The sequence below is a fragment of the Rhinolophus ferrumequinum genome, chromosome 11, assembly GCF_004115265.2.
Source record: "Rhinolophus ferrumequinum isolate MPI-CBG mRhiFer1 chromosome 11, mRhiFer1_v1.p, whole genome shotgun sequence".
Lineage (NCBI taxonomy): Eukaryota > Metazoa > Chordata > Mammalia > Chiroptera > Rhinolophidae > Rhinolophus > Rhinolophus ferrumequinum.
The window spans coordinates 1,589,671-1,616,767 of NC_046294.1; the positions used below are offsets into that span (position 1 = coordinate 1,589,671).

Consider the following 27,097-nt stretch of genomic DNA (forward strand, 5'->3'; position numbering starts at 1 on the left):
CCTGGCCCCTATGCTCGAGGCCGCGGGGACATCCTAGCAGAGGGCTGGGTGTCACCTGCAAACTGGTTCCACTACAAAACCAGTGCTCGGGGTGGACCGGACCAGCACTTCCCCACGAGGCCACACGGGGACGTGGGGGCGCTTAGGAATGAGGTGTTGCGAGCTTGCACGGAAAAACAGGCTGTTTCTTCCTTGGTTTCCCGGGCCAGGCGGCAGGGCCTGCACACCGGATGCGCGGAGCACGCCAGGACACCAGGCCTGGGACAGGGACCGGGTGCAGCAGGCCAGCCGCTAGGGGCTGAGGCGCCGCGACCTTGTGGGGCACGAAGCGGCCCCAGAGGGAAAGGGAGCAGGGACACTTGGCCTGACCAGGGGAGACCGGGACCTGTCCTCCACTTCCCGGCAGCACTGACCAGTCTGGCCATCGGCCGGCGGGGCCAGGTCGCCACTCCCAAGTGGCCTGCCCCCCCCACCCCCACCCCTGCCCCCGCCCCGGCTGCCCTCCAGCCCTAACACACTCGGAGGTTGAGATGAGCGCTCAACCTGCGGTGCGCACGTCTCTCAGAACCAGAGGGGCGCGGCCGGCCGCTTCCGGCCAGGGCCGGAAGTGTCCGCGAACGGCGCCGCGTACGCCGCGCACTACGACGCACTTCCGGTTTGAGGGACCTCTCATCATGGCTTCCGGCTGCGCGCGATGGGGCCACGGGAACACGGCGCTGACCGTTAGCACTCGTGTATTCTGGGAGTCGCGGTTCGGCCTCTCCCTCCGCCCCCTTCCCCCGCCCGCCTCCTCTCAGTCGGTTCCGGGCTCTTCGCGAAAGAGCGCCGCCATTTCCGGGGAGTGGAGGCTGCGAAGAGAGCGCATGCGCAAGGACTACAAGTCCCGACAGGCCTCGGGAGTAGCGGCCCAGTACGTTTTAGGAGATGTAGTTTTTCAGGGGCGGAAGCCGCGGCACTCTGCCGGCGGGGTACTCAATTTCCCATAGGGTCGAGCGCGGCGCAAGATGGAGGCGATCGGGCCACAGTGAGCCGGTAGGTTGGTGGTGAGGGGATGGCGGCACAGGCCAGTCGGGGCCTACTGCCCCGAGCCCAGAGACCCCCGTGCCTCGAGGCCTGGCCCTTGGGACCCCGAGACTCGTGCGGTCCCCGGACCGTGGCCCAGCCAGGCCGGCTTGGTCCCCGAGACCCAGGCCCGACAGGGAGAGCCTGGTGCGCAGGCGGCGAGGCTCTGGGCACGCACAGTGCAGAAAGTGAAGACTGCTTCCCAGGAGGGAGAGAGAACCCACTTCCTGGGACTTGGCCTGCCTAGACCCCGGCCCTCTGACACCCCTGCCCGAGACCCAGCGCCACCCCCGCCTCGGCTCTGCGGCCACTGGGCTCCCGAAGTGCTCGGAGAACTCCGAAGAAACGGATGCCCGGATGCCTTCTCTGGGGGGCTCGGTCTCCCCGTCCCCCGCCCCCCGAGTGTCCCACTGATTCTGCTACTTCTCGCAGTCGCGGGAGCGTCCCCAGCGGTGCAGCGGACGGGAGTGCGAATTTGGGAAACAGGAGTCGGCTTGGAACTGCGGGGCCGGCTCTGTCGCCCCTTCGCGCTCCTGGAGGTAGTCCTTCGTTCAGGAATGGAGGGCTCGCCTTTGTTTGCCCCGGGACAGGGCCGTCAGAGCCCCTCCTGGCCTGTTCCTCGGTGGGTGCGTCAGCAGTGAGTCCCCCCCACCCTGCGGCGAGGGAGGCGCGGTGCGGGGGGAGGAGGCGGTGAATGGACGGCTGAGAGCAGGGCAGAAGCGTGAGGCTGGGCTGACCCCTGGGCCTGGACACACAGGCCGCGAGCTGCCTGGCCACACGTGGCCACCACACGGGTGTCAGCAGCGCTTCTCTGCTCAGCTGGGGAGGAAGCAGGGGGTGCGGGGAGGGCTGCGGGAGAAGAGACATGCCCCCCGAAGGTGCTCCTAGAGCCGCGGCGGCTTGCCTCTGCCCAGCGTGGCTGTGCGCGGTGATCACAGACGCTCCACTTGCCTGAGAGCTGGACCCTCAGATGCCGAGGACTTGGCTGCACAGCCCCCTGGGACTCCAGGGTATCGCCCAGCAAACGGGAACAAAGCTCCCCACATGCCAGGCAGGTGCCACGCGCCACGTAAGCAGCGGATAAGTGGTTGCACTCGGTTGTGAGTGGGAGTGTTGAGCGGGGGCCGCCCTTGGCCCTGGGTTCAAGGGCCACTGGCTGCTCACGACCGGAATCTTCCACCAGCAGTTCTCTTGGTCGCTCGAGTTGGGCTCCACTTGAGAGGATTGTTGGGACTGAAGGAGGTGACATGTCAAAAACACCTGCTCGCTGGCCTGGCCTGGCCCAGCCCGTGTCGGCGGCTCTGTAGACCCAGGCCCACTTCCGGGTCATGGCACCCCCCCACCCCGTCATGTTCGCCTTCTGGGCTGATGGTTGGCTCTCCCTTCTCTCTCTCTCAGCTACGCTTGAACAGCTGAACAGAGCTGTGCCTGGAGACCTTCTAGGCGGAGGCCACACCCACGCCTTTGCCACCTCTGCCAGCGGCTCCGTTCACCATCCCCTGCAGACAAGGAAGGTGAGGAGGATCGTTCGGGGGGAGAGGGACCCGGGGCAGTGGGTCTGCAGGCGAAACGTGTTTTAAACCCATGGTGTCCTCAGAAACCAACTTCATGGGCTGTTTTGGTCTAGGTGTGGTGTGGCCCAGGACACATGGCTGAGGCGGGGACTGGCGAGCCCTCCCCTGGCTTGGAGGTCGAGCAGGGCCCCGAGTATGATGATGTCCTGCCTTCTGATACCATCTCCCTCAGCGACTCGGACTCTGACCTCAGCCTGCCTGGCAGTGCTGAGCTGGAAGCTCTGTCCCCAGAGGGGCTGCCAGGGGAGGCCCAGGGGGACTCAGGCCCCGACGAGCCCCCCTCGCCCCCCAGGGCCCTCCCTACAGCCGCAGTGCAGCCGTTCCACCTGAGAGGCATGAGCTCCACCTTCTCGCAGCGCAGCCACAGTATCTTTGACTGCCTGGAGGGGGCAGCCGGGCGGGCGCCACCCTCTGTGGTCCACACTGGCCTAGGGGACCGTGGGGGCTTCAAGCGGCCCCTGGCGCCCTCACGCCAACCTCCAGCAGAAGGCCCAGGCAGGGCCAGTCAGAGCCCTGTCCCCCGGAGGGCGCCCCCCGTCCCCGACTATGTGACCCACCCTGAGCGCTGGACTAAGTACAGCCTGGAAGACGTGGCCGAGGCCAGTGAGCACAGCAATCAGGCTGCCGCCCTGGCCTTCCTGGGCTCCCGGAGCCTGGCCGCCCCCGGCCACTATGTGCCCTCCTTCAACCAGGACCCCTCCAGCTGTGGGGAGGGCAGAGTCGTCTTCACCAAACCGGCCCGCGCCGGCGAGGCCAGACCAGAGAGGAAGCGGGGTCTGAGAAAGGCAGGGGCGCCTGGTGGGGCTGAGGGGCCTGTGGAGCTGGCCCACCTGGCCAGGCCCGGGAGCCCAGAGGCCGAGGAGTGGAGCAGCCCGCGTGGGGGCGTGCAGGAGGTGGGCACGCCCGAGGGGGACACCCACACCGAGTCCGCAGCGGGCCCCCCAGGGGTGGACATTGTTGGCTTCCACGGCAGCAGGAAGCGCAGTAGAGACCACTTTCGGAACAAGAGCAGCAGCTCTGAGGTCCCTGGTGCTGAGGGGGCTGAGGGCTGACCCGAGAGCCTGCCTTGGACTTGAGGAGCCCCAACCCCTTGGGAAGGAAGCCGGTGGGCTGCCTGTCGGTGGCGCCAGCGGCCCTGGCTGGGGCTCAGGCAGTGGACTCGAGCAGAGACCTTGCTTGCCACTGATGGGCCCACTGGGTGCCCGTGGGGAACAGTAAAGCTTTTGGGTATTCCTCAGGCTCTGTGTCTCTGTGCAGACCCCACCTCCCCAGGACCCGTTGGCTGCAACCTTCTGTGCTCTCCAGCCTGCCCGGTCACCCGTTCCCACACTTGGGCCTACCCGACAATGTCGGTCGGGGGCTCGGAGAGGTTTTAAAGCTCCGCCTGCTCCCCTTGGTGGCAGAGCTTCCCATAGGGACTGAGGTCACCCCTGGCCTCAGTCCAGAGCGAAGGAGAAGGCCCCGGCTCTTCCAGGGACGGGCTTGCAGCCTCCGTGTCCAGTCCGTTCCCCAGAACCCTGTGGACCACGGGGCGGGGGCGAGGGTGGCTGATGAAGTCGGTCTGAGAGGCTGGACTGTGAGTGCAGGTGGGGGCAGGGGCCAGGGGTCCTCCACAGCCCTGGCCAAGTTGCCCCTCAGCTCTGTCCTGCTCAGGCCATGTGTCCTGGGACCACGCTGCTAGGGCTGCTGAGTTTTGTGCAGGGGCATTGTATGTGCAGTGAGCCCAAGAGCAGAGGAAGCACGGTCCCCTCAGTGCTGGCGAGGCAGCAGGGAGCAGGTACAACTCTTGAGTGACGGGGCGGGGTGGGGAGGGGAGCGACCAGCCTGCAGTGCTGCCCCTACCCCTGGGCTCTGGGCCCCCAGGGAAGGAGGGGCTTCCCTGGGCGGCCACTCAGCCCAGCTGGGAAGCATGGGTGCCTGGGCCGCTGTCCCACCCCACGTGCTTCACTGACTTGGCGCCCTTAGTGCCTCCCGGCCACCCCGGGTCCACTTTGATCCGCCTGGGGCTGCAGCCCAAGTGTGGGCGTGTTCCCCAGGCTCCACCTAAGAGCAATTGGGGGGCTGCTGCCCGGGCTGGACACGGCCCAGCACTCAGTTGGCGGGTGCGGGCAGGAGCCCACACGTGCGAGGAACCCCCCAGGTCGTAAGAGGCAGAAATTCACCAGCAGCATTTCAAAACCAGATTAGTCTCTTAGAACACACAGGTTGGGTAGGAGCCAGTGCGGCCTGCAAGACTGCCACCCCCCCGACGGGAGGCTCGTCCGCAGGTGCTCAGGTGTTGCCTGTCCTGTCCCAGGCTCCATCCGTGGGGAGAGTGCTGCACCGCACTGCACCGCTGAGCCCCCAGGACAAGGGAGGCCACCCGATGGGGCCCGAGGGCCAGGCCCAGGGCTCAGACGTGGGCCCCATGTGCTGACGGTTCAGGTGGCTCAGGTATCCGAGGGCAGCGGACCAGCCTCTCGGTGCTCCCTGCTACCCGGGCCGCCACCATGGTCGGGGGGCTGCCGGTTCCCGTTGCCAAAGTTGGAAGAGTCTGGTGGGGAAGGAAGACCCTCAGTGGGGCAGGCCCAGGGCAGGGAGAGAACCGCCCAGAGGTAAGCGTGGGACATAATGGCTCTCATGGGGAGGGCAGCGGCCCATAGGGTCCTTGAGGCCATGCCCACACGCCTGGTTCATCAGGGGGCTTGGCAGAGGGCACTGCCCCACCTTAGAGACAGTGGCCAGCCAAGAGCCATCAGAGGCCTGGGCTGCCCGACCCCCCAGGACGGGAAGGCAGAGGACAACAGGGCCCTGTGTCCCTCCCCAGGCACACTCACGGTGGTGGGCGCTGCTGTGAGCCAGCGTGTCGGCCATGGACGACAGGAGTACGGTGCAGTAGTTGACCTGCCAGAGGGACAGGCGTCCAGCGCAGCCCCAGGCCACGCCCGAAGCTCAGGCACCCTCCCCGCCTGGCTCCACTCTGCTGCTGGGCCCCTGCTGCCCCAGGACTTCCCTCTGGCTGCTCTGGGAAGGACGGGGCCGGCGGGCGAGGTCCCAGTTGTGTGTGGAGAGTGGACAGTGAAGGGGCTAGTGCAGGATCTCTCTAGGGGTGCAGGACCCCCTCGAGGGAAGGCGCTTGGTCTCAAGTGACTGAGGTTGGGCAAGGATGTGAGTCAAACCCTCGGGGCCCACTGTTTGGACATGGGGGCGGGGCCGCCTACCTGCGACTCCAGACCCCGGATGCGTTTCTCCTGCTCTCTCAGCCCCCCGAGCTGCTTGGCTATGAAGTCCACCCTGTGTGGGGCAGGTGGGAAGCGGGCTGATGGCCACGGGGCGCCCTGTATTGCGGTCTCCCCTCCCCCGTTGTCCTTGCCCTCTGGTGGGCTTGGGGTCACAGCCCTCTCTCAGTGCCTGAGTCCGGTGTCCTGGCCCTTTCCCCTAGCCCCCAGGTCTGGGCACACAGGGTTCTGGGTCCTCCCTGCGTGCACAGTGAGGGCTGGGCGCCCTCCAACGGGCAGCACTTCTGCCTGCAGGCCCCGGGGAGCGCTAGGGATGCACCATTCAGGGGCCCCCAGCGAGATGGAGGGAGGGCAGGGTTCTACTCGGAGACCCCAGAGCGGGGAGGACACCATGCATATTGGCCCCTATCCCCCAAAGGCGTGGCAGGCAGGGCCCCAGCAGAGCCCTGTTTGGGGTCAGGAGGCCAAGTGCTGTGCCCCTCTCAGCCTCAGTTTCCCCAGCTCAGGTCCTGGCTGGCACGAGAGGGCCACACCCAGCGTGGATGCAGCCTGACAATCGTGATGGTGATAGAGACCCTGGGGGTGACCTCAGCCCAGCCCCCGACCTGTGGCCGGTTTTCCGCAGCACCTCCTCCTCGCTCTCTCTCTTCTGCTTCTCCAGTTTGCTCAGGTAGTTCTCCTTCTGAATCGCCTCCCAGGTGACCATCTTTTGGTCCAGGGGTTCTGGCAGGTCTCTCTCTAGGAAGGCAGGGCAGGGCAGCAAGTGTGCGGCCCCGCCCGGCCCACCTGGCCCTGTGCCTGGGTCCCGGGACAGCAGGTGGAAGGGCAGAGATGGCCCCGCTGCAGGGACCTCCTTCTCAGCAGGTACCAGCGGCCCTGCGCCTGGGGCCCCTCCTGCCTGCCCACCGGCCGCTGCTGACCCCTCCAAGGCCCAGGGCAGCCGGGCCGCACCCCGCCCGGTGGCCTCACCCAGGTGTGCCCGCTTCTGCTGGGCCCCCTTTCGGAGGAGCCTCCTGAGCACCAGGCCCAGGTGACTGAAGAGGATGAAGGGTGGGGCCAGGGCCGGGCGCCCGTGGTACTCCACAATGAGATGGTAGCGCTGGAACTTCCAGAACGTGTCCGCGTTGCCCTGCACCACCTGGAAGGTGTAGCTGTGGGGGGGGGCGTGTGGGCAGCAGGCCCAGGATGCACACCGACCCCCAGCCCCATGCCGATTGCTCTCTGGGAGGTGTCTCGAGGGGGCTCATGCATCTGGGGTCTCCCCCTGCCCCCTGCTCTCCTGGACAAGCCCTCAGCCTTTGCAGATCCCTGCCCTGCTCCCTGGGTGCTGGGGTTTGGGGGGGCAGGACTTGGCGAGGCGCCCACCCCCACTGCTGCATGTGCTCACCACCTCCCCGGTGCCGGCCCTCCCTGGTCTGCCCTCCAGGCCCTGCCTGCACCCCCGGGTTGGGGGTGACCCCTACGTCCAGGCCTGGAGGGCTGGAGCTGGGCTCGGCGGCCACCCAGAGGCCGAGGGTGGGGCACCTGAACATGGCAATGAGCAGGTTCATGAGCAGCACGTTGGTGACCAGCAGGAAGGTGACCAGCAGCAGGATGACCAGCCAGTTGGCGTAGAGGTTGGGGCAGGAGCGGGAGTCCTCCCTCAGCCGCGTGTGCGCCGAGCAGTTCACTCGGGCCTCTGGAAGGCAAGCGGGCACTGTGGGGTTGGCGGGGCAGGCAGCTGCCTCCTGGGGTTGAGGTCACCCAGGGATGGAGGGCACTGGCCAGGGGACCAACTACCCCGGTTTTCTGGGGATGAGGTTGTAGTACTGGAAGTCCCCATCATGGAACACCCCCGCTGCAGGCAACCCACACGGATGGTCAGCCTATGGTCAGCCCAGCGGCACTGGCCCCACCTCCCCCCTCTGCCAGGCTGCATGACAGCCAGGGCCCCAGGGCGCCCTGAGGAACACGGCTCCGGCCCCTGGTCAGCCAGCTCCCCCCAGGCCTGCTTCTGCCCCTGCAGAGCCGCCTGGGCCTCAGCCCACAGGAGGGGGGAGGGGGGAGGAGCACCTGCCTGCAGGCCGCACTGAGTGCCGGTGGCCGGTGGCACTGGGGCCTCTCCCCGTGTGTCCTCGTGTCCCCGGGAAGCTTCGGGCACACGTGCTGGCCTGGCAGGGCCTTTTTGCGCCTGTCCCTGTCTCCCTCACTGGGTGCCTGCCTCTCATTGCCCCTGAGTTCCCGAGTGTGCGGAGGGGGGCGGGCAGCAGCGCCCCCCGCCCCGCAGCCCCCAGCCTCCCTGCCTTCCTCTCTGGCCCTGGCCCTGGACTGATTCCTGACCCTCCTCTCTCCCCGCCCAGGTGCCCGAGAGGGGCCTGGACAGGGCGTTTGTGAGACTAAACCCGTCCGATAGAAGTGGCTGTGGGGCAGTGAGACCCCCCGAGCCCCTCCTGTGACTTGCGAGGCACCACCAGGCTGGGTGGAAATTCAACTGTCCTTGGGGCCAGGAGCCCAGGGAAGGAGTCTGCCATCACAGGGAGGGCAGCGGCGGCCTGAGCCTGTTTCCCCCTCGGCCGGCATGTCAGTGAATTCTTCTGCGCCGCACAGCGTGGTGGGCGCACAGTGCACGCACCGCCAGGGTTTCACCCCGAGAGGCTGAGCTCAGTGAGCTGGCTCCAGCCCGACCCTGGTCACAGACTTTCCCCTGTGGGACTCTACCTGGCTGGCCACAGTGGCACTTCCTTCCTGCCTTTCTGAGGCAGGCCTCAGGGCTTGGGCCCCCTTGGCAAAGTCTGCACTCCCTCTGCCCTCCCAAGGTGACCCCCTACCAGCCTATGGCTGGTATTGGTCGGGTCAGAGATGTGGTCACTGGGGCCGGCGTGAGCCCCCACTCAGAACTAGAGGCATGCACCTCATTGCCCTCCTGCCCGAGGGGCCCTGCGGGACCGGGGCAGAGGCGGGGTCATGGTGCTGTCCCCCAGCAGGGGCCATATGGTGAGGGCAGCGAGGCCTGGTTGAACTAATGGCCTGGAAGGGTAATGCCTGTGGATGAGCAAACATGAGGAAGTCACAGTGGGCACTGGGGGGACTAAGAAAACAGCCCGAGGAAATGGGCCTCGAGGAACACCCCAGTTAGGAGGCAATCTCCATGGCGGCGTGGCACCCCATCTTGCTGACCTGAGTACGCGTCATCCCCTTGACAAATATTTACTGCGAGATCTTGCTCCATTAGCTGCGAAGGCCGGGGTCAGGCCTCAGCGACAGTGTGCCCGTGACTGCCCTGGGCCCCTGCACCCGACTCTGTACCCAGAGTGTCCTGTAGGGGCTGGTGCCCTGGGTCCCTCACACTGGCCCCTGGCTGCTGGCCCACCTCCAGGGGCCCACACCCTCTCTCCCTCCTCCTCACTGAAGCCCAGTGAGGCCCGAGGCTGGGTGGGGGCACCGTGCTGGGCCCTGTGCAGGTGTACAGGGCAGGTGGCTGGGCTCAGGGATTCCCCCTCAGCCAGTTCCCGGCCGGGGTCTCGCGTGACCCCAAAAGTCTCTGGCAAGGGCCACATGTCCAGGGTCCGACAGAAGGAACCTTGGTAAACGACTCGGTGTGGCTGCAGCCCAGGGTAGCACTGCAGCGGGCGCCGAGGAGCACCCTCGCCCCCACAGGCTGGTACTGACCGTCCATCTCGTCCAGCGGGATCTGCCCGAAGATCTGCAGGTAGGGCCGGTACAGCACGCGGCGGAAGACCCACTCCAGGCGGCTGTCGTGGGGGTGCAGCAGCGCCTGGGTGGTCACGCCGTAGGCCACGAGCCACACGCTCAGGAAGAAGAGGAAGAAGAAGACGTCCTTCATCTGGGGGGCGGGGGAGGGGCGTCAGCGGCCTCCCGGCGGGGTGGGCCCCGCCCCATGGGGGGGTCTCACCATCCTCTCCACAATGATGATCTTGGGGCCCAGCTGCTTGTGGATGGCGAAGATGTGGATGAGCCGGAGCGTGAACACCATGAAGTCCACGGCGAGCACCGCGCGGCCCGCCTCAAACACCGGCGGCAGCATCCTGCGGGGGACGCTCGGCTGGCGGGGGACGCTCGGCTGACGGCGGCGGACGCCGGGAGCCAAAGGGGCTCCCCAGGACCGCAGCACAGGTGCCAGGGACACGCAGCACTCCTGAGGCCCTAAGTGGCTCCATCCTGAAGGCGGCCTGCCCCCAACCCACCTGGGGCTGCCCCACAGACCTGCAGGTGACACCGACGATGAACAGGAAGATGGCCACCATGTCACACTTGTTCCAGTTGTCCTCCACGTAGAGCGTGAACTTCTTCACCAGGTGCGTGTCCTCATCTGTGAAGAAGCCCTAGCAGAGGGCCAGGCAGTTCACTGACAGCTGCGGGGCTCCTGCCTTGCTGGAGACCAAGCTGGGATCAGTCGGGATCGGGGCTCAGTGGACTGGGCCCACCACTGACTTACCTGCCGGATCTCCTCCAGCACCAGTGTAAAGACCCAAAAGTAGAGGGTGACCTCAGGCCCCGACGGCCCCTGGGGAGGTGGCCTGAAGTCCACCAGCAGGACGTAGGTGAACAGGAAGAGGAACGCAAAGTACATGACCACGTTCCCCAGGAAGACGGTCACAGGCGCACCCCAGAACTTCTGCCAGCGCGTGAGCAGGAAGGCCACACGTGGGCCTCGGTTGCCATGTGTCCTCGGTGCCTCGGCCAGCTCTTTGACCCTGCGCCACAGAGGAGGCCACGGCCAGCGGTGAGGCGGTGTACAGACTCCCCTCAGGAGCCTCGCCTCTGCTCACGGGAGTCCAGCCCCCCGGCTGTCACCCGCCGGACCCTTCTGCCCCGCCCGCGCTCCTCTGGGCCCTCACCCACTGCCCGGGCTGCAGAGCAGGCTCGTCTCCGTGTCCAGGCTGTCCAGCTCCTGTCGGTCCTCTGGGCCCGTCCTCAGCGGGGCCTCCTCACTGCAAGCACCGGGACCCTCAGGGACCCTGGGTGGGACCCTCGGAGGTGCCCACTTGGCCCCAAGCGTGCAGCCAGCAAGGTAGGGCAGGGTGCACTGAGGAGGGTTGCAGGTAGAGGCCGTGCATAGCAGGGACACACAGATGCTTGGCCAGTGGCCCCGGTTGCCACCCTGATGGACCTGAAGGTGATGAGGTTGGTGTAGAGGAGGGCAGGACACAGGAAGGCAACCAGCAGCCGCAGGATGGGAGTGTCGGCGGCCATGTCCCCCCACCAGATCTTGGTCAGGAAGGCCTGAAATGAAGGCACAGGTGCTGGCCTCTCCCACCTCCACACCTCTGCCCGCGCTGGGCCCCGCCCCAGGCTGCCCTTCAGGCCTCAGCTGCAGCCTCGCCCCTCCCAGCCCTGCCTCCTGGGGCCCCGTCCTGGTGGGCAAGAACCTACACTGCGAGGAAGCCCGGCTTGGGGTCCGGGAGCTGAAGACGTGGTGCCTCCACCGAGATGGAGAAAGGGCTGGTCATGGGGGATGGGTGCCTTCCAGGGACAGAACCCCCCCTGCCCATGCCCCCCACCCCCCGTGGCTGGATCATGGGGAGTCAAGGGAGGTGGCTGCTGGCTGGGGGAGGGAGCGATCAGCCGGGCACCTACTGTCTGCCTGGCACCCCCCCCATGCTGGCTGCTCACCTGCACCCCGTCGTGGGCAAAGAAGGCCTTGGTGTCAGCCTCGGTGGCCAGGTGCAGACAGGTGGTCCTGCTCCAGCAGCGGTTCCTGCGCACCAGTAGAGCGAAGGCACGGTCCTCACTGTTGCTGTAGCACTCGGAGAAGAGGCCTGCCCAGGGACCGGATGCTTGCAACCGGCTGCTGGCACCCCGTACCCACCCCGCCCTCCCGCCGCCTCCGCCTGATCCAGACCCTGCAGAATGGGCCACTCTGCCCTGTGCCCACCTCCCAGGGGGCCGTCCCTGCCAGGCCTGTGTGCCACGTGGATGCTGACTGTCCTCGCCTGGCCTGCCCAGAGCCCTCCCACCCGTGTCAGGACTGCCGGAGACCCAGCCCCCGCCATAGGGCCCAGCATGTGCTGAGGCGTGGGCTGTGTCGTCATCCCTGTGTGCCCATCTGTCCCTCAGTTAGGGTTAGGACAGGAGGGCCCACCTCCCCCTGGGAGGAGCCCACAGGCCCACGGGGTCCCCGAGGTCCCCCGCACCGCGTGGGTCGCTCTCCCCCAGGCCCGGGGCTCACCCAGGGCCAGCCGCTCATACTTGGCCTCCGTCTCCAGGTGTGACATCTCTCTGAGGATCTTGCAGGCGGCCAGAGCAGCTGCCACCCCGTCCTGGCCCTAGGAGACGGGTCTGAGGAGGCTGGTCCGACGCCCCCAGCAATCCCGGGGAGCCCAGGCTCCGCAGAGCGTGGCTGCTGTGGCCGCTGCTCACCATGGCCCAGAAGTAGCTGGCCATCTCGTGCCAGTTCTGCAGCACGGCCCACAGGAACAGGTCCCTCCACGGGTTCTCGCTCTTCTGGCTCAGGTCCAGCAGCCACTTCTGGGCAGTGGGCCGCCTGGCTGGCCCCCTCTCCTGGAGGACAGGGACGTCAGCGTCTGGCGTAGCCCCGGCCCATCCCCGCTGACCCGGCTTACCGCCTGGTACAGGCCGCGGCAGGCATCGTGCAGGAAGTCCTTGAGCACGCGGGAGACCTCGTGCAAGGAGAAGGCAGGTGGCCCTGCGGGTGGCCCCCGGGCCTGCAGTGCCAGCCAGCCCTCCTCATGCTTGCGCTGCAGCAGCTCGAAGAGCGGGCTCTTGTGGGGCACGGCCTGGTACAGCTGCTGCAGCCGCCCGTACGTCAGGAAGTCGGCCATGTTGGCGCCGTGGTCCACAAAGAGACGCACGAACTCGGGCTTGTTGCTCACGAGCGCGTCCATCATAACCTCCTCCAGGTCGCAGGACTGGGCAGCCACGGGGCCACACCCAGGGCGGGCAGAGACGGGGAGAGTGAGTGGGAGCCGGTGGACAGGGGCCCCCTCTGCCCAGGGCCAGGCTCAGGGCCCCCGCGGACCCCCTTTCCTGGGTCCTCCAGCCTGTCTGTGCGGAGCGGGCACGGGTGGGACCACCGATAGTGCATGTCACAGTCCCTGCGGCTTTGGCATGAGCCCACAACCTGCCTGTGCGGCGATAAGTGACGTACCCCACCCCACCCCCGTCCCTCTTGGCAACCCTGGGGAGAAAATGGACCCTGCCAGTGGCCCTCAGGACACTGCCTCCTCTCTCTATGGGCGAGAAACGGGGCTCAGGATGCCCAGGGGTGGGCAGGGCACCTTCCACTCCACATCCCCATTGAAGATTTCACTCTTAGCGATGTCCACTCGGTCCCAGGCCACCGCCAGCTTGAGCTCGTCCAGGTAGTCCTGTGCCTCCTGGCTGTGGCTCTTGCAGGCTGCAGGCAAAGTGGGCACAGGGGATGAGGGCAAACTCAGGGGCCCTCAGGTGGCTATTCCAAGTACCCGGCCGCTGGAACTTGGCGCTGGTCTGCGCCCTCTGAATAACAGCGAGAGGTACACAGCGTCGCAAGTCCCCCGGGACCAATGCTTGCAGCCCAGCTGGCCAAAATGCCAGCCCTCAGTGCTCTGGGACCCCAATGGGACAGGTGAGCGCAGCGGCTTCCTCCCCACCCCCATGTCTGCCTGCCAGCGGTCAGCCCCATGGCATGTGCTTCTCTCCAGTAAAAGCCCATGGAGCCAAAAAGTGGAGACAACCGGTTCCATCAACGGGAAAGAAAACACGGTCCTTCCACGCTGTGGAGTACAGCCCGGCCTTAAAAGGGGTGACGCTCTGACACGCTGCTGGGGTGCGGATGGGCCTCAGAGACTGGGTGCTCAGGGAGAGAAGCCAGACGCCAACGGCCACGAGCTATACGAGCGCATCGATTGGAAACGCCCCAAACAGGCAAATCCATAGAGACAGGCAATAAATGGGTGGCGGCCAGGGCCTGGGGGATGGGCAGTGACCAACAGGCGCCAGATTTCTTTTGGGGGTGGAGAATGTTCTGGAATTTCTAGTAACGGTTGCACAACCTTGTGAATGTCCTAAAAACTACTGAACTGAACACTTCAAATAGTTCTTAAAATTATGGTAGAATAGCTAACGTGAAACTTGCCCAAATGCAGGGGCCTCACAGATTCGTGTGAGGCCCAGACAGCATGGTCATCTCTCCATCGCTCTAGGTGTGTCGTATGTGATGCCGGAGCGAGCACGGAGTCGTACACACAGGCATGCGCCCACATGCGCGCGGGCGTGCACACACACACACACACACACACACACGGCCCAGTGTTCCTGTCCCGGGTGTCTCAGCTGTTACCGTCTATCTGGGTGGTGACCCTGCCTGGGTGCAGGCCCCTGGGGCCGAGGCCAGGACGGGGCAGGGTGTATGTGGCCGCTCCTGGCCGGCAGCAGGGCCCCGGGCTGTGGGGTGGGCGGCCGTCGGCCCCCAGCGGTGCGCTGCCATCCCCGCCCGTGCCCATCAGGTGTGCGGCCTGGCCCTCACCTTTGACCAGTGCCTTGAGGATGACAGTGTCCAGCTCCTCGGAGCCCTCCTGCTCGAAGTCGTGCACCGTGAGCAGGTGTGAGTGGGAGGCGATGTTCTGCAGCTGGGGTGCCAGGACACAGGAGGTGGCCCCACAGGCAGGCCGCACGCCCGGAGTGGGCCGAGCTCCAGCCTGCCGCGCTGCATGCCCACCACCTTCTGGGCCTGGCGCAGCACCACCGCCGACAGGGGCCTTGCTTGCTCCCAGGACCCCCACCCACGAGGGCCCGGAGCAGGAGTGCGTATGGGGGCTTTGCAGCAAGAGGGGCTGGGCTGTCCGGGTGGGGAGGGGACACCGACTTCCCTCAGGGCCAGCCCTGCCCAGGAATGGGGTACAGAGCAGGGCGGAGGGGTCGCCTTCCCGACTGGTCTCTGCTCTCTGGGGGGTGCCTACCAGCTCTGTCCAGCGCACGATGTCTTCCCAGGAGAAACGCTCGCTCGGAAACTTCTCCTTCAACTGCTTCTCGGCCACCTGGGGCCCCCAGAGGTGGGGCTGGCTCATCAGGGCAGCCAGCACATCCGCAATGCCCCCCGAGCCTGCCAGGATTAGCCACGGGGCCTCGTGCTCCACAGCCCTGGAGATCCTCTAGGCGGCGGAGAGGGAAGCAGACCCCAGATCAGCTGGGCCCCGGAGCCCCCAGACCTCCCTTCTGCTCCCTGTCCCAGGTGGGGAGGGCCCTACAGGGGGCCCCTGCCAAGCCCTCACCTCCCTCCACCTACCTCCAGGATGCCGGGGTCGCCATTGACCAGCAGACAGAGGACGGGGATCTCAATGCTGCTGGTCCCTGGGGACAGAGCACTGGTGAGGTCCTCCCAGGTGCCTGGGGTGAGTGGGGGGCCTGGGGCCCTCCCCGTGGGGTGACCACCCAGGCCTCAGACCATCAATCTGCCACATTTCTGGGCAAACACTGGCCCAGAGGCTCTTTCTAGTGAAGTGTGGGCTCCAGGCTGCAAACCAGGAGCCGTGTATCACGGACCCCGTCACCAGGAACACCGACGCCAACCCCTCCCTCACTGTCTAAAGTGGCCGTTTTGTGGCTACTTAAAGGAACGTAAATACAGTTAAACATTCGGATTCAGTTCCTGGCCTCACCGGCCACATCCCAAGTGCCCGGCAGCTGTCTCCACCACGGCACAAGCTGTGTTGGCAGTGCTGATGGAAGAGGTAAAGGTTTCTCCCCCAATCGTGAACCCGACACAAGACTCCCTCGTACCACACACTGCCCCCGAGACGCCTGGACCTGTCGGGTCTGCTGGGACAGAGGCGCTTCGGCTCCCAGGCAGGGTCCCCTCTAGCTCCCAAAGGTGACCCCTGACAGGATGAGCATGCACCCGGTGTGTGGGCTGGCTGGGCGTTGGCCACCCAGAGCGCAGACGTTGCACCTGCATGGCTTTGGTTGTGTTTTCACTTTCAAAGAGTGCTCAGTTGATAAATATTTCATATTGGTTGTAAATATCATAAGCAATTCTATATCTTGTTTGTAAATATTAGTTACACATTAGTATTTCTGAGTAAATCCTGGTTTTGAACCCCTCCCAGCGGTGCCCATTCTTCAGGCAACACTGCCCCCTGGTGGCAGCATACTCATGGCCGGTGGAGGGAACTAGGCCTCCGGACACGTGCCAATCTCATTTTCTTCCCAAAGCCCTGAGCCCACAGCCAGAGTCAGGCCAGGGAAGCCCTAGTGGACACAGACTCACAACTACTCCTGGCAGAGCTACCCCCCAGTTGTGCCCCCACCACCTGGGCCAGCAGCTCCCCCACCAGGCACCCAGTGGCCTGAGTCTCAAGGCTCAGGCATACTGGTGCCTTCTGCCTGGAACGCCCTTTCCTGCCCACATGGTCCCGCCAGCCCTGCCCACGCCATCCCCCTCCCCCCGTGTTCCCCAGCGGCCTCCCTGGCGGGCCTCACCCCCATAGCCGGTCCTCTGCTCTGAGATGTGCTTCTCCAGCCTCAGCCACAGCTCTGTCTGCCCATCCCCCTTCCTGGGGGGCCCTGGCTCCACCAGGATGAAGTGGGAGTGGTTGTTGTCCAGGGAGCAGAAAGGGCCTTGGCCACCTCCATTGTCCGTGGGGTAGTGAACAGAGCTGTGCTCCTGGCCCCCCGAACACACTGTGAGGCCGGGGCAGGGCTTTTGCCCAGTCCTGTTCCCACCCGCTACCCACCGACGGAGGGAGGGCTGGGCTGCTGGCCAGGGGCCCCAGGGGCAGGCACAGGTGGGAGGGGTCCCCCAGAAAGAAGGTGGGGCTGTGGGACGCTCCACTCAGCAGGGGCTGCAGGGCGTCCTCTGGCCCTGCCTTTGACCCTGGGGTGGGAGCAGAGGCCACGCACCCAGGGTCGCCCTGGCTTGTGGGGCAGTGGCCAAGACAGGTCCTGGGCTGAGTCCTTGGAGCCCAGGTTCCCTCCCCAGGTCTGTGCAGACTGGGAGCCTGGCAACCCCCTCCCCATGCTGTGCCCTGGGCAATGCTGCCACCTGCTGGCTGAGCGCTGGGCACACACTCCCTGGCTGCCCTCCTCTCATCGCCTTCCTCCCCTCCTCTCCCTCCCTCCCATCTCCCTTCATCCGCGCCCTCCTCTCTCTCCTCTGGCTCCACGCCCTGTTTTTCCCACTGCCCCTCACTGTCTCAATCCTTCTGACCATCTGCCTCCCCGTCTCCAGCCCGTGAGCCTCGAGGGCAGAGTGTGGTTTGCCCACGGCAGGCTTGGCACGTAGAGGGATTCGGGAGATGTTCGCCCAGTGAAAGAATGGTCAGCGGATGGCGGGGTGTGGTCAACCTGCGGGACGGTGCTGGTGGCTGCACAGTGGCCTCCCTCCCACCCTGGGGGGGTGATACTTGGGGGCTGTGGCCCCATGGCCGCAGTGCTCTGAACCGGACACTGACCTGGGCGTCGTCCAGAAGCTGACGGTGCAGCACACGGCCCAGGGAGGCGATGCCGATGGCCACCACACGGGCCTTGGTGGACGTGCTGGCCAGCGAGTGGTCACGTACTGCCTGCCCCACGTACCGGGCAAGGCCCGTGCGTAGCGCGCTGGTCAGGAGCCAGGCGCCTGCAGGCACCGGGGCTCACTGAGCTCGGGCCCCAGGTCCCCCTACTCCTCTGCCAGCCTGCCCAGCCACTGTGTCCTGGGGGCCCCCCACCCGGTGCCAGGAGAGCAGGTCAGGCTTTGTCCTGCTGCCCATGCTGGGCCAAGACCCGGGAGGTTTGCCCAAATTGCAAAGCCCTCAGCCCGCCTGGCTCGCAGGTCTTTCCTCCGCGCTGACAGAGCTCAGAAGCCCCATCCTCGTGCTGGCTTTTCTGCAGGCCCAGCAGCCTGAAGAGAAACCCAGTGATGTGACTGACCCCAAAGCTGGCCGGCCAGAGTGCTCCCCTGAGGGAGGCAGAGGGCGCAATGGGGCCACCATGGGCAGCGGTCAGAGAAACAGTCGCCATCCCCAGAGGCATCCCGAGCAGTGGGGCCAGGCCTCTGCCCTCAGGCTGGCCAGGACCCTCTTGGGGGAGGCTCTGGACCTGCGGGGACCCTCCGCCCCTCTGCTGCACCCCCAGGAGCTGCTCCCACTGCTGGCCGTGTGGAGGGAGGGTGGCCCTGGGGACCACCGTCCAGGGAAGACTTGGGAGTCAGCGGCTGGGGTGCCCCATGCTCGGGAGGCTGTGCGGCCCCGAGGGCCCTGGACCGTGAGGGGGCCTCACCTGTGCTCTCAGCTGCCTTCACCAGCCCCTTGCGCAGGACGTCCCGCAGCCAGGACTTCATGACGAAAGGCTGCTCCACACCCACCAGGGACACCACCAGGTTGGGGGGCGGCAGGTGCCACTCGTCCAGCAGGAGGTCGAAGAGCACCGAGGGGGCCACGCTGCTGAGCACCTTCACGAACTGCAGGGCATGTGGCCGCAGCCTCAGGCTCGAGGCAGGGCCGCCGCGCACAGCCATGGGCGCTGGGCGTGGGCACGGGGCAGCCAGCCGGAGCGCAGACGCCCGAGAGCCTCCGGGGCCGGGCTCGGGCAGGGCCTCCCTTGACCAGCCCTGTGACCTGGGCAGTGCCAACCGCACATGGGGCCTCGCTTCCCCCTTGTGAGACTGAGGGCTGGACCAAGGAGGGGCCTGGACGCTGGGGCAGGAGGGCACTGCCCGCCTGGGGGCGCTGAACATGGCCCCTCAGACAGCGGCCCCGGGGGAAGGGGGGAGCAGGCAGGAGAGGAAATGGGGTCCCTGGGGTTCCAGTGGGCACGTGGCGGTCAGTCAGCAGAGCATGGGGGCCAAGTGAAGTGTTGGCAGGGGTTGGAGGGGGTGGGCCAGGCAGCCCCTTACCCTGCCTCGCTTCTTCCCAGACCCTCCGAATTCGATCTCACCCCGGCACAGACCCGGCCTCCCCCCTGCTCCAGCATCCCTGAGGCTGTCAGGACAGGTGCCGCCAGCCTCCTGCGGGGGGACCTCTCTGCAGGGACAGAGGACGAGAGAGGCGAACCCTGCCTCCCTCCCTGCTGGTGGCTGGGGGCTGCCCTCATTAGGGAGCCCCTCTCCCGCAGAGATGTGCTGGCAGATTTGGGGCCCCCAAGGGGGCGTCTCAGCTCCTGTGGCCTTTCCACCAACCCACCCTGTCCGAAGCGCCACCACTGTGGCCTCATCTCCTGTCACAGCTCCCTTAGCCTCCTGCTTCAGTTGCCGGAAACTTCCACATAGCCCGACCCCCCTCCCCGGTGGGGATGGGGACATATCCTGGCCCCTCCACCTGCCTCCTGGTCCCACTACTCACCCCTCCCCAGGCATGTTGGACCAGCCACTCCTGTCACTTCCGTGGAGGCTTTGGCAGGAGGTGTCCTGGAAACCCCAAAAGCTTAGCAGAGGTCTCCTAGACTTCTGGGCATGCAGCACCACCCCCCACCCCCATCGACCCCGGGCAGGGATGAAGATGCTGGCTGTGCCTGGGTGGAGAGGGGTGGGCAGGTGAGAATGGGGGCTCAGGTGCAGGGGCCACCGGGGGCTGAGGGAGGCCTGGGGAGGAGGCGTAGAGGAGGGACGCGGGCGCAGGCGGGCCCTGGAAGCCCAGGGAGGGAAGGCTCTTCCCCTCCCCCAGGCTCTTCCCGCCGAGTTCCTCCAGGCCCCACACAGTGCTATGCCCGCGTTATCTCCTGCAGCCCGTGGGGCTGGACACATCAGCCCCTCTCCACATGGCAGAGACCCGACGGCCAGGGGCCCAGGGCTGGCCCTTGTGACAAGGAGCTGGGTGGGTCCCAGCAGGCTGCAAGCAGCCCTAGTGCCTCTCTGAGCTGCCACCCAACATCTGCCACGCCCCTGGCCCCAGCCACGGCCACGTCCTGCCTCTAAGTTTTCCTCTACAAACAGGGTGGGGAGTGTGCCCACTGCTGCACGTGCCGTCCCCAAACCCAGTGCCCACAGAGGAACAAAGGTCTCCCCAGACGCTGTGGGGACCTGGGTTCTGGGGACTGAAAGGCCCTGCCTCCGCGAGGCCACCCTGTGAAGCTTGGTCCCCAATTGCTCCAGAGCCACCCAGGCCAACCAGGGGTGTCGGCAGCTCCCTTTCCCACTGAGCTATTCTCCAGCTGCTCCGGGGTCAGCCCTGTCGGCCCCCACCTCAGTAGGTGTCCTGGGCACTGCCTGGGCAGGACGGGCCCCTGTGACAGGAGAGAGGGTCCTTTTGTAAAACCCTGTCCGCTGGTGGTCCTATCCTCAGGGCCGGCCCTCTGTTTCTCAGAGCGGGGCCACCTGTGCACACAGGAGGTGAGCAGGGCACCTGCCGGCCCCACAGGAACCTGTACTGTCATGGTCCCCCACTGTGTCCTCCAAGAGGGTACGTATAAGCCCTAAGTGCTGGTGCCTGTGAACGGGCCTCCTGTGGAAAGAGGCTCTTTGTAAGGTGTGGACGTGCTCAGATGACGTCATGAAGACGAGCCCTCATCCAGGGACCTGTGCCCTCGTCAGAAGAGCGACCATGGAGGCAGAGGGGAGGGAGGCAGCCACCCGCCCAGGGACACGTGGGCCCCAGAAGCTGGAAGGGACAGGAAGGAGCCTCCCTGGAGTGGCCCTGAGACACCTCGATTTGGGACTTCTGGCTCCAGAACTGTGAGAGAATCACTTTCTGTTGTTTTAAGATGTCCAGTTTGTGGTCACTTGTTACGGCCGCCCCGGGACACACACAGCCAACGCCTCTAAGGGCTGCAGGGCACACTGGTCAGTGAGTGCGAGTGCCCAACCCAGGCCAGGGCCAGCTTCCCACTGGCTGTGCGGCCACACGCAGGCCCCCTCCCCGACCCCATGCCTTGGCAGCAGGGCCTCAGAGGCTGTTGGAGCTGGGGGCCTGGGACCAGCCCAGGCCCCACAGCCCAGGGGTGTGGGGGATGCAAATCTACCAGAATTTAGTGCTGCTGGCCTGGGGGCGGGGTGGGGGCCTGGGGGGGCGGGACTTGAATGCAGCAGCCTTTCCAAGCTGGTGCTCATTAGTTTATAATACACTGGCTGGTGTCTGGGGACAGGCCTGGGTGTGTGGGGGGCAGGGGGACAGGAGTGTCCTGGGACAGCTGTAACAAAGTCCCACAGCCTGGGCATCCAGGTATCGCAGGGCCCGTTCCTTCTGGAGGCTCTGGGGGAGGGTCCTTCCTGCCTCTTCCGGCTTTGGGGGCTCCCGGCTTCATTCCTGCGCTCGTGGCCGCATCCCTCCAGGCTCGGCACCTGTCCCCATGTGGCCTGTCCCGTGTGTCTTTCTGTCTGAATGTCCCTCTCACAGGGGCACCAGGCATTGCACTGGGGCTCACTGTACTCCAGTGCGATCTCATCATAACCGATCCCATCCGCAGAGACCCTCTTTCTAAATAAGGCCGCATTCTGAGGTTCCATGTGGACATGAATTTTGGGGGAACTCTCTTCAACCCCCAAGTACAGGCAATGAGGTGGGAGTGTCCCCAGAGATGGCCCTCACTCCCGCCAAGGGCCTGTCCTGCCTGGCCACCAGCAGGGTCACTTCTGTCCACAAACAGGGGTGGGGGGGGCGACTCTGCGTGCTTCCGTCCAGGGTGTGTGGGGTCTGGGGGTTCGGGGGCCTGAATGTCGGTGTGCTCATACCCGTGAGCCTGAGGCAGGCTGGTTCAGGGAGGGGCTTGGCGGGGATAGTCCCCACCTCAGGAGGGGGTCTTGGGGGTGCTCCCAAGCCTCCTTCCTCCCTGACCACATAGCTAGTCCTGAGCAAGAGTGTGGAGGGCCAGCCTGACCTTCCCTGGGGCCACAACCACCACCCCTCAGCCCACACCCCAACGGGCCTGGGCCTGGCCCCCAGCTTCCCAGCTTGGGCCAAGGGGGCACAGGGGCACTGTGCTGGGTCCTGGGGGTGGCACTGTGCCAGAAGCCAGGCAAATGGAGCCAAGTGGGAAGGGTATGCAAAATGGGCAGGATTTGCATGAGCAGGTGTCCTCGTTTTTTTAATGTCCCCTTGTTCCTGGAGGGGGTGGGGACAGTGGGGCAGCTGGGGAAGGGGTCCTATGTGACCCCTGGCTGGAATCCTACCCCACGATCCTGAGAGGAAGACAAGCAAATCTTCAGCCCAGCAGCGAAGACACTGGGGGCTCCTGCTCTGGGCGCGGGAGGCAGGTGGCCACCCGCTGGTCGGAGGCCATCAGGGAAAGGGCCTTGGTGTGGGCAGAGCTGGGCAGCCAGGCCCTGGGGTCGCAGCCCAGCCCTCCCCGAGCTGTGTGACCACCCTACCCCTGAGACTCTGTGGGCCCCTCTCCCTAACCGTGAGATGAGGAAAGATGACGGCAGTGAGAAAGCATCGGCATTCCCACAATCAGTCCAGCCGTCGGCATGTGGCCCCTCCAGGACCCCACAAAGAGGACTTGGGGGTCTCCCTGGACCAAGTCTGCAAGGTGGGGATCAGGGAGGGGGCGGTGAGGGGACTGCACCTCCCACCCCTCACTGGCCACCTCTGAGCCTCTCCTGGCTGCTGGGCAGACACTGACCCGACATCCTGGACCCAGGGCGGTGGGGCCGCCCTCCTGCCCATACCCACCCCACACGCTGGCTTTGGGCCGGGGCGGTGGGGCAGCCTCTTCCCAATTGTCCAGCCCCAGGAAGCAGAATTCTCCTACGAGGAACCTGAGGCAAGAGGTAGGGATGCCCGAACCCCCTCCCTTCCTGTCCCACCTCCCTGTTCTGCCCCCCTCCTGCTCCCACTAGGCGCGGGGCACCTACCTGCCTGCTTTCTCCCCAGCAGCTGGACAGGCTGCTGCTGGCCAAGGAGCCGAGTGGAGGCTGCCCACGTCGCAGGCACCTACCAGCCCGCCCCAGCTCCTCCTCCTCCCCGCCCACCGTGCCTGGCACCTGGGCAGCAGCCAACACTGACCAGTATGGGATGGGGGCGGGGGCCCCGACCGGGCACAGCCAGGCCTACAGCCCTGCTCTGGCCATAGTCAGAGGGGTGACCCCATGTGAGGGTGGCTGCTGGGCCACCTTGCTTAGTGTCATTCTCTCCAAGGGTTACTCTTGGGGGTGGCCTGTGTCCCAGAGTCGAGTCCAGACAATTTCACTCGCTGACATGTCTCATCTTCCCACTGAGCCTCAGTTTCTCTCTCTACCAAGTGGAATGGGCTGACCCCAGGTGTGTGGCCCAGCGTCCCATGGAGGGCCCGGGGCAGAGATGGCCCCTCTCCATGCCTGGGGTCCTGCAAAGCCACGAGGCATCAGCTGCAGGGCATGTCGTCCCCTTAGGAAGGTGGCATGGCTGGGCTAGCTGTTGGGCTCTGTGGGCACGGCATGAACGCTGTCCCTTCATCCGGGGGCAGGGCGGGGTGCCACGGGGCGTGTGCCCTCTGGAGTCCCACATATCTTCCTGGGCTTACGTCCTGCATATCTTCAGGCTTCTGACCACTCCAGTTTCTCTGAAAAATACAGATCCAGTGTCTGGGAGCTTGTGGGTAACACAAGAGGAGAACAGAGCCTGGTTGATACTTCCGTGTACCCCTTCCTCAAAGAGACCTTCAGGACCCCTCCCAATGACCCCTCCCAGGAAACCTTAGTTTCCTGAGCGTGGGGAGGGCTGGGGGACGGAGTCCAGGCCCCTGATACTGGGACCTCCCCACTAATGGTGTCCCCGCCAGTCTGGCCCGTCAGCCACCAGAGGGCGCCCCAGGACCATGAGCAGAGGCTGGATGACAATGGAGGTCCAGGCAGTGAAGGCCCGGGGGCTTTGCCCCTCGACACAAGGGCTCAAGTCACTTCCGCAATAAGCACCTGAGGGCTAGGCACGTGACATGGAGCCCAGGGAGGAGAGGGGCTGTCTGAGGTCCCTCAGGTCCCCCAGGCTCCAGCAAAATGGGATTGCCGGCAAGAACCCCACAAGCCCTCAGGCCAGGTTTTGAAGGGGAAAGGCCGTTATTGGGGGATCTGGCGAGGTCTTGGGGGGGCACTGGATCACACATCCAGGTGCCTCACCATGCTGGCCTGTGGGTCCTGGCAGTGTTGGGGGTATGTGGGGAGTGAGCGGGTCTCCTGGACCCTCCGAGCCTGTGGGGGTGGGGGACACACAGTCCTTGCCCCCCTCCCTTCCTCTATTCCAGTCCTGCCCCTCTACGTCTGCAATCCCCCACTGGACGCCCCTCCCCACCATCCCCAGCCCAGTAGCCGGCTGTGCTCCTCTCCTGCCTACAACCCTCCATGGCTCCCTATTACCCCAACAAGAAACCCAGCCATCGGACTGCAGCCCTGCCCATTGCCCACTCCCTAGCCATCTGGTCTCTCGTTTGCTCTTAGTTCAGCTTCAGGCCCTTCCCTTCTGCTGCCCTGGCCCCAGTCACACCAGCCCAGGGGGCCTGCCCTGCGTCTCTCTTTCCGTGTTACCTGACGTTCGTGTTCCATGAGCCTGACCTTCTGAAGTGACCTTTCATTCCCTCATTTGCCATTTGTCTGCTTCCTGCTTGGGATTTGGCCACTGAGTGTTCACTACTGCCTCCTGGGCCTAGAACCCGGGCTGCTGGGTGAATAAACGAATGAGTGAATGAGTGAGTGTGCAGGTGTATGTCTGTGCGTGAGCGGCCGTGGGGCAGAGGTGGGGTACCTGGACAAGTCCTTAGGACCAGTGTGTGGCAGTGCCTGGGATGGGCGGGGCGGGGGGCGGGGCTCAGCGCAGGCTGGGGCACCGCTGCCCTGGGATCCAGGTGTCCAGGGGCCACCTGTGCCCACTGACACTGTCCGGAGGGATGTCCACGCTGGCCTGTGCTCTGGCCTTATTTTTAGCTGCCTACATCCCCTTTGCTACAGTTGGCTGGGGGGCCAGCATCACACAGGATGGGATTGAGTTCACGTGACTCCTCCTTTGGGGGAGAGGCCACACCCCGCAGAATACAGGCCCAGTCCCCGATGCCCGTGTCCCTGGGACGCAGATCCTGCTGACCACAGCCATCAGCTGGCCTTCTGGTGCCGGCCAAAGCCTGCAAGAGAGGGAGGGTAGGGAGTGAGGTGAGGGCAGTCCCCACATGAACGCCACCCCCGGTGGGCAGCCCTCCCCCAGTGCATGCTGGGTGCCACGCAGGGTCAAATTTGCAGGAAGAGCCCCAGCCCTCCGACCCACCTCTGCTCCTTTGTGTCATAGGACCCACGGCTCCGAGAGGGGCCTGGCTGGCCTGTGTCTCCCTGCTGGTGTGGGGGCCCCTATAGTCCACATGCGGTCCAGACTTGGGGCCCTTGAATAGGAAGGGCCCTGCCCTGGTCTTCGGGCGGACACCACCTGTGGGGACAGAGCCAGGAGTGCAGTTTCCAGGCTCTCGCCCTCACGTGGAAAGGTGCTGGCTCAGGTAGTAAATGGCCATCAACTGTGATTGGATGGCCATCAGCTGTGGCTAGTTGGCCGTCAGCTGTAACCAGTGAGCCATTGGCTACTAACATAACTGCCGTGGCTACACTAGCAGCAAATGGGGGCTAGCAAGAAGGTGGTGGCTGAGCTAGCAAGAGCGGATTGCAGCTAGCAAGTGGGGTTGGTTGGTTGGCAGAGAAGCGAACAGGTGGATTGCAGCTCCTGCTTCCTGTGTCTCCAACCCAGCCGCCAGCGAGACTATAGAGGTATGACTCCCCTATCTATGGCTCCGTGGGTTTTCCTTTTTGGCCTCACCATATCCTGCGTTCTTATGTGGGGAGTGGGACCGGAGACCTCGCCTGACACCCTGCATGACACCACCTCTGGCTACTCTGGCAGGTTCTGCAGGATAGGGCCATCTGTGGACTCTGGGGTGACCCAAGTGCCCACAATGGAGGCCAAGAGCCTCCATTTGAGGGCCATCCACACCGAGCAGCCCAGTCTCACCCCCCTTCACCCCCCGTGATGCAAACTTGTCCTTGCTAACCCCCACACCCTCAGGTCTTCCTGTAGCCCCACCCATGGGTCTCAAGGGACCGGGCAGCCCCTCCTTTCCACAAGGGGTCCCACCGCTCTGCAGCTGCTCCTCGTGGGGCCTCATCCTCACAGCCACGCTCAGTGTCCTCTCCAATCAGGATCTTAGAAGCCCAGGATCCTGCGTCCAGCAGGTAGACCCTTGTCTGTGACCTCCGTCCCCAGAAGCAGGACCTGGGAAAGGAAGGGCCTGTCTTCTGGTCTGTCTTCTGTCTGGCTGGGCCTCTGGGTTCTGGCCCCACGGCAGTGCCTGCCATCGGCCACCTCTGTGTGTGGCGCCAGTCCTTCCATTCACGTGGGAGGAGGCATCGGCCTGTCACAGATGCTGGGATAGAGGCTGAGAAGCCAGAGGGGCTGAGCCAGGACTCAGGCATGGCTGCTGACCCAGCTCACTCTCTGTCCCTTTCCCCTGCCATCGTGTCCCCGCAGCATTCTGGTGCCCCAGCAAGGAGGCTTGAAGGTACTTGGCGGGACTGCAAATAAAGAGTGGCTCCCTCCTCAGCCATCCACTCTGGTCATTGGGAGCACGTGTCAGCCGTGGAGAGCTGGGTGGGCTGGCGGCCCCAGGCCGGGGACGGTGTTCTCTGCACACTCCGTGCATGCTGTGTCTTTCTGCATGTATGTATACCAGCCGCGAGCACCTGCATGAGGGGCTGTGGTGTGACCCGCAGTAACTCCCTGAAGACCTGTGGATCCTGGTCCCAGCGGGAAATGAGGACAACGACAGCCCCACCCCCGGGGCCTGTGCAGCCAGGGAGAAAGTTTAGGACAGAGCCCTGCAGCCTTTGAACCCAGTGTGGCCCCTGGTGCCCCGAGCTCTGGACAAGCCTCCCATGCAAGGGCCAGTGGGTGTGTGTGTGTGTGAACTGTGTGTGGACACACTATGTGTGTGGACATACTGAGTGTGTCTGTGTGTGTATGTGTGAACACAGTGTCTGTGTATGTGTGGACACACTGTGTATGTGGACACACTGTGTGTCTGTGTGGACACATTAAGTGTGTGTATGTGTGGATACACTGTATGTGTGTGTGGACACACTGTTTGTGCATCTGTGTGTATGTGTGAACACTGTGTGTGTGGACACACTGTGTGTGTCTGTGTGTATATGTGGACATACTATGTGTATGGGGACACACTGTGGATACATAGGCTCTTGCCCTGCAGATTCAGCTGGAGCTCTGGGGTGTGGGCATCAGGCCAGGGGGACCCCAACCCCACTGGTCCCTAGCTGACCCTCTGTCCCCTTCTTGGCTCCCAAGGAGGCTGAGAAACTGATTGTCTCTTCCCTGGGGTCTGCAAGAGAACAGAGGTGCTTGAGGTTCATTAAATCACAAGCATCTGTGGACC

General features: G+C 65.1%; 2 protein-coding genes across 6 annotated transcripts; one reads left to right on the plus strand and one right to left on the minus strand.

The window, feature by feature from the left end:
- Positions 1–530: 530 nt before the first annotated feature.
- On the plus strand, positions 531–3,880 carry TSSC4 (tumor suppressing subtransferable candidate 4). 5 transcript variants are annotated; one of them, XM_033121410.1, is made up of 4 exons: positions 531–1,032; positions 1,495–1,684; positions 2,461–2,576; positions 2,690–3,880. In XM_033121410.1, exon 4 carries the CDS (start codon positions 2,711–2,713, stop codon positions 3,686–3,688), a length of 978 nt encoding a protein of 325 aa, XP_032977301.1. In that variant the 5' UTR covers positions 531–1,032; positions 1,495–1,684; positions 2,461–2,576; positions 2,690–2,710; the 3' UTR covers positions 3,689–3,880. The 5 variants fall into 5 exon arrangements, with proteins under 5 accessions (XP_032977301.1, XP_032977302.1, XP_032977303.1 ...); XM_033121411.1 differs by having other exon boundaries at positions 1,495–1,601; XM_033121412.1 differs by lacking the exon at positions 1,495–1,684.
- A 586-nt stretch (positions 3,881–4,466) lies between these two features.
- Positions 4,467–22,612, minus strand: TRPM5 (transient receptor potential cation channel subfamily M member 5). The gene is given in 26 exon segments (XM_033121827.1): positions 4,467–5,169; positions 5,453–5,519; positions 5,837–5,909; positions 6,460–6,592; positions 6,824–7,005; positions 7,379–7,532; positions 9,503–9,677; positions 9,747–9,879; positions 10,058–10,176; positions 10,290–10,548; positions 10,693–10,785; positions 10,965–11,077; positions 11,468–11,613; positions 12,024–12,120; positions 12,215–12,420; positions 12,423–12,723; positions 13,093–13,211; positions 14,322–14,424; positions 14,755–14,946; positions 15,081–15,145; positions 16,274–16,457; positions 17,245–17,411; positions 18,053–18,233; positions 18,669–18,795; positions 19,114–19,178; positions 22,560–22,612. Coding segments are annotated over 25 exon segments (3,507 nt in total). The 5' UTR covers positions 19,128–19,178; positions 22,560–22,612; the 3' UTR covers positions 4,467–5,065.
- Positions 22,613–27,097: the final 4,485 nt, after the last annotated feature.